Source organism: Barbus barbus, assembly GCF_936440315.1.
Source record: "Barbus barbus genome assembly, chromosome: 17".
Taxonomy (NCBI): domain Eukaryota; kingdom Metazoa; phylum Chordata; class Actinopteri; order Cypriniformes; family Cyprinidae; genus Barbus; species Barbus barbus.
The window spans coordinates 31,479,575-31,484,574 of record NC_136745.1 but is presented as its reverse complement, the minus strand read 5'-3'; the positions used below and the strand labels follow the sequence as shown (position 1 = coordinate 31,484,574).

Sequence of the window (5,000 nt, the reverse complement as noted above, 5' to 3'; positions counted from 1 at the left end):
CATCCAGGTAACCACACACAGTATTAAGAACCAAGGGTTCACAAACTTTTGAAGGGGGTTATTTTAATAATTTCAGCTATTTATTTGTCTTGTGGACTATATGTAAACATCTTTTATGGAAAATATCTTACTCAGGACAGCACTAAATAAAAAATAACATGCATTTTGTATGATCTCTCTTATTTTGGTAAAATTATCCACATTTTCACCGATTCTGCAAGGGGTTCCCAAACTTTCGCATGCCACTGTACATACACACACAAAGAAACCTTCACACACACTAAGGAGAGCACACATTAACTCGTGTGTGTGTGTGTGTGTGCAGGTGTGTGTAAGCTGTATTCTGAACAGAGAGCTGTACGTGTGAAGAGAGTCGTGGACAAAAAGAGATTGTAAGTATAACACACACACACACACACACACACATGAATAAACATCACTGTAAACACACACGTCATCATGTCATTCCTTCTGTAACACACTGTAACGTATTTCATGCTTTCATTTTCACCTGTTAATCATTTTGAAACATGTAAAGCAGACAGAGTTAACCTTAGAGCAGTGCTGAACACTGATTACTGTCAGACTTTCAGAATCCTTCACTTCAATTAAGATTATAATTATTTGATTTCAAAGCACAGCCACCACAAAATCAGACTTTAGCACCACTTCTTACTTTGAGAACATTCTGAAGTTAAATACAGATTTAAAATGATAAGATATAGTTTAATAGCTATGATAGTAATTGAAATCAAATCTTTGCATAGTTATGACAGGAAACACTGGCATCTAATGCCTTTGTAACGTAATACATTTTTTTAATATTAATATGTAATTTAAAGAAATCAATTTCAGTTCAATTTAGCTGAAAGGGAATGATTTATGATTTTATAGGAATTTGAACAGAGTCACAGTTTCACGGCGGCAGCTTCAATCTCAGGTTTGCTGATTGATGTTCAGTACTCGTTAAAGTCTGTGGCGTTGGCTGAGGATGAGCAGTTGGTCTGGTGGAAGTTTGAAGCGGGTGCAGTCAGAGCTGAACTTAGCAGCAAACTTACATTAGAACACGAAACTCCACGGAAAGAAAAGAAACTAAAATAAAAAGAATAAGAATAAAAGGATGTAAGGAGCAGCTGGCACGTAAGCCAGAGCACGCTCAGAGCAGCGTCAAAACACGGTGGCAGAAGAGAAGAAGAGGAGGGAGAGAGGGAGAGGGAGAGAGAGAGAGAGAGGAGAAGAAGAGAGGAGGAGAAGAGAGGAGGAGAGAGAGAGGAGAGAGAGAGGAGGAGAAGAGAGGAGGAGAAGAGAAGAGAGAGAGAGGGCCAAGAGAGAGAGAGAGAGAAGAGGAGAGAGAGAGAGAGAGAGGGCCAAGAGAGAGAGAGGAGAGAGAGAAGAGGAGAGAGAGAGAGAGAGAGGGCCAAGAGAGAGAGAGGAGAGAGAGAAGAGGAGAGAGAGAGAGAGAGAGGGCCAAGAGAGAGAGAGGAGAGAGAGAAGAGGAGAGAGAGAGAGAGAGAGGGCCAAGAGAGAGAGAGGAGAGAGAGAGAGGAGAGAGAGAAGAGGAGAGAGAGAGAGAGAATAAAAAGCAAATGAATTGAATTGAATTGAATTGAATTGAATTGAGAGAGGGCCAAGAGAGAGAGAGGAGAGAAAGGAGAGAGAGAGAGAGAGAGAGAGAGAGGAGAGAAAGGAGAGAGAGAGAGGGCCAAGAGAGAGTTTAATGGTGTCCTAAGTTTTTAAACTTGGCTTCTGGACACATCCCCTCTGGTGTCCTGACCAATTAGATAGGCTATTATCTTAGCTAGGGGTGTTCCTTCCATCATAAATCAGCATGTTATCAGTCACATGGTCCAGATTTTACACACTCTTGCAAAGTATACTTTTGGATGTGATTTCTATAACCAGAATATGATACATTTGACAAAGAATTGATTGAAAAATCATGCTTTAAATGTTTCTTCCAAACTCATACATACCAAACATGCATCTGAAGCCTTCAGCTATTCAAGTGATTAGAAAGACATGCATGATATGTGATTAACATGATAGTCAATTGTGTAGGTTACATACATGATATGGAGTTATGCATAGATTAGTTTCATTAAAATGAAAATGAAAGTCTTTTAAAATGATTTTAGGTGCATATGGAAAAGTCTGTGTGTAGTTCTATGGAGAACAAAAAGACATGTTCTGATGACCAGAGAGAGGTTAAAAGGTCTCCTAAGGAAGTCCAGTCTAAGTCTTGGTCTTGTATGGGGGAGACCTGCCCAAGAGAGTCTGTAGCTCGTGATTTTCTATCACAGGCCATCTATTTGACCATCAGTCCTGATCACTTGCCCCAAATTGGGCCGTCTCCTTCCTGAATTGGAATTATCAACAAGTGTTCTTTTGTCTCAAGGTTGTAAGCTGTTCTGTGACAGAGGCTTGCTTCAGACGAGTAGTCTAGGATTTGGACAGATGTATGACGTTGTCCTGTTACAGCTCTTTGTGGAATCTCAGCTTCTCATGTTTCGATGTTCTGATCGAATCTTAAATTTGTCCGCTTCAGTCTCTGATATCCTACACCTTACAAAAATAAAGCATATACATGAACCCAAATAGAAAATAAAAGTTATTTGATAAGCATGTGTCCTAAACTCCTGAAACATTGGCAGCAGCAGTTTTAACGTAAAGTGACATGACATCAGTTAATTAATTAACAGTATGCTGCTGTCAAACATACGGTTTATTACATTGCGGGGTTCATTTGTACAACACACACAGAGTTATTCTATTAAGATCAAAATGTGTCTAATGCCCCTTAATGTGTATTTTTCATTGCAAGTTTATTTCCAGTAGCCTGCTTTGTATGATGCATTCAAATACGTAAATACAAGTCTTTTCATTTTTGCATAGATATGATAGTTCAGCTGTATCATTTGTAATTACAAAATAATATAGAGACTATGCAGAGGCCATAACTAAAGAAAGAAAGAAAATGCACCACCACTAACTGACACAACCCATTCTAAAGTGATGTCTACTATTCTACCGTGCTTTATGAACCTTACACCAGCCGTTCAGAAGTGTGCTTGCCCTTGATACAAATTATCAGGAGATGTTTATTCTGGAAGTGAAATGATGCTTTGAAGACTGAAAACCGGTCTGAATCTTTTTCTCTAGTGTGTTTGCTTTAAGCAGCTTTAGAGATTTTAACTGGAAAATAAATCACAAAAACAATCTTTAAAACTTACTGGGATGAATGGAGTGTGATTATTATCAGTGATGTGAAGACACACTGGCGTTCACACTGAATGTGTTTCCAGATCCAGATTAGAACCGGAGCAGATCAGTCACAACAAACAGCAGAGCGACGGAGAGGAGAACAACGGTGAGACGCACACACACACACACACACACATACTATACACACTCATACACACACACACACACACACACACACACACACACACACACACACACACACACACTCTGTACAGATTTTTTGCGGGACTGCCAGTGTCCTATGAGTAATGTGTGTGTGTTGCAGATAAACCCGTCTCAGACAGTAATGTGGATCTGTGGGAGGACAATAGAGTTGAGGATGATCTTTCACCAGAGGAAATGCAGATGGTACAAACACACACACACACACACACACAGTGATCACTGCATCAGTGTTACACAGCATCATGATGAAGTGTGTGTGTGTGTGTGTCAGTTCGAGCAGGAGAATCAGAGGTTGGTTGGGGAGATGAACAGTCTGCTGGATGAAGTCAGGTGAGATTGTGCTGTTTTTATCATCCTGACCGAGACGACACTCATTACACACACACACACACACACACCAATATTGATTAGATAGTAATCAGTGGTGGAAAGAGTACTGAAAATATATACTCAAGTAAAAGTACCATTACCTTCCAAAATGTAGTGTGAGTAGAGTAAAAGTACTTGTCCACAAAACTATTTGAGTAAGAGTAAAAGAGTAGAGTATTTAAAAGTACTCATGAGTATTGAGTACTGAGTACTGAGCTGTGGATTCTACCCCGTCATAATAACTGCTCTACACTGCAATTTATACAAATGTGTCCCTGGAGCACAGAAGCAGTCATGAGTAACACAGGTATATCTGTAGCAATAGACAACAATACATTGTATGGATCAAAATTATACATTTCTCTTTTATGCCAAAAATCATTAGGATATTAAGATCATGTTCCATCAAGATATTTAGTAAATTTCCTACCGTAAATATATTAAAACTTCATTTTTGATTAGTAATATGCATTGCTAAGAACTTCATTTGAACAACTTTAAAGGAGATTTTCTCAATATTTAGATTTTTTTGCTCCCTCAGATTCCAGATTTTCAAATAGTTGCATCTCAGACAAATATTGTCCTATCATAACAAACCATACATCAATGGAAAGATTATTTATTCAGCTTTGTCTAGATGATGTATAGATCTCAGTTTTGAAAAATTGTCACTTATGGTTTTGTGGTCCAGGGTCACCTTTAAAAAACGTTGTACATTCTGGAATTCACATTATCTTGTTTGTCATAAAGATTGAAGAATATCTATAATCCAGCAGTTTTGATTGATTTTGACTGCCAACTCTTTAAAACACATCAAAACAGCACGGAAACAGTATTCAGCTGAAGAAAAGATGAAAGTTATTCTCAGTACAATCATCCCCATTTAAATCATAAAGTTTGAAAAATAGATTTAAAATCATGTGTAAGGCCACTGAGAGCATGCTGTTGTTGCACATAAAATATTAATGTTTAGAACAGTGCAAATACAAACACCATTAGAGACTCATAGTTCAGCATCACACACCATGATATGGGTTCAAATGAGAGCCCATTTCTCTCCAAAACGGTGCCAGTTTTAGCGTTTTGCAATAAAGAAACAAGAAAAACTAAACTTGATCATTTATGTTACAATTTTAACAAATGCACATTGTTCTAGAAGGATGGCATCATGTACATTACATGTACATATACATTACTCGAATTGT

At 38.2% G+C, this 5,000-nt stretch overlaps 1 protein-coding gene across 4 annotated transcripts in view; it reads left to right on the top strand.

Moving 5' to 3' along the window:
- stx18 (syntaxin 18) overlaps positions 1-5,000 on the top strand; it is a 16,394-nt gene that overhangs the window by 6,577 nt on the left and 4,817 nt on the right. For all 4 annotated transcript variants that reach the window (XR_013785346.1, XR_013785347.1, XR_013785348.1 and 1 more), the window contains exons 5-8: positions 326-392; positions 3,303-3,367; positions 3,527-3,609; positions 3,698-3,756. Coding sequence is in view for 1 of the 4 variants with exons in the window: in XM_079438504.1 (XP_079294630.1) it covers positions 326-392; positions 3,303-3,367; positions 3,527-3,609; positions 3,698-3,756 (274 nt within the window). In the remaining 3 variants the exon portion in view is untranslated. The remainder of the gene's footprint in view (positions 1-325; positions 393-3,302; positions 3,368-3,526; positions 3,610-3,697; positions 3,757-5,000) is intronic.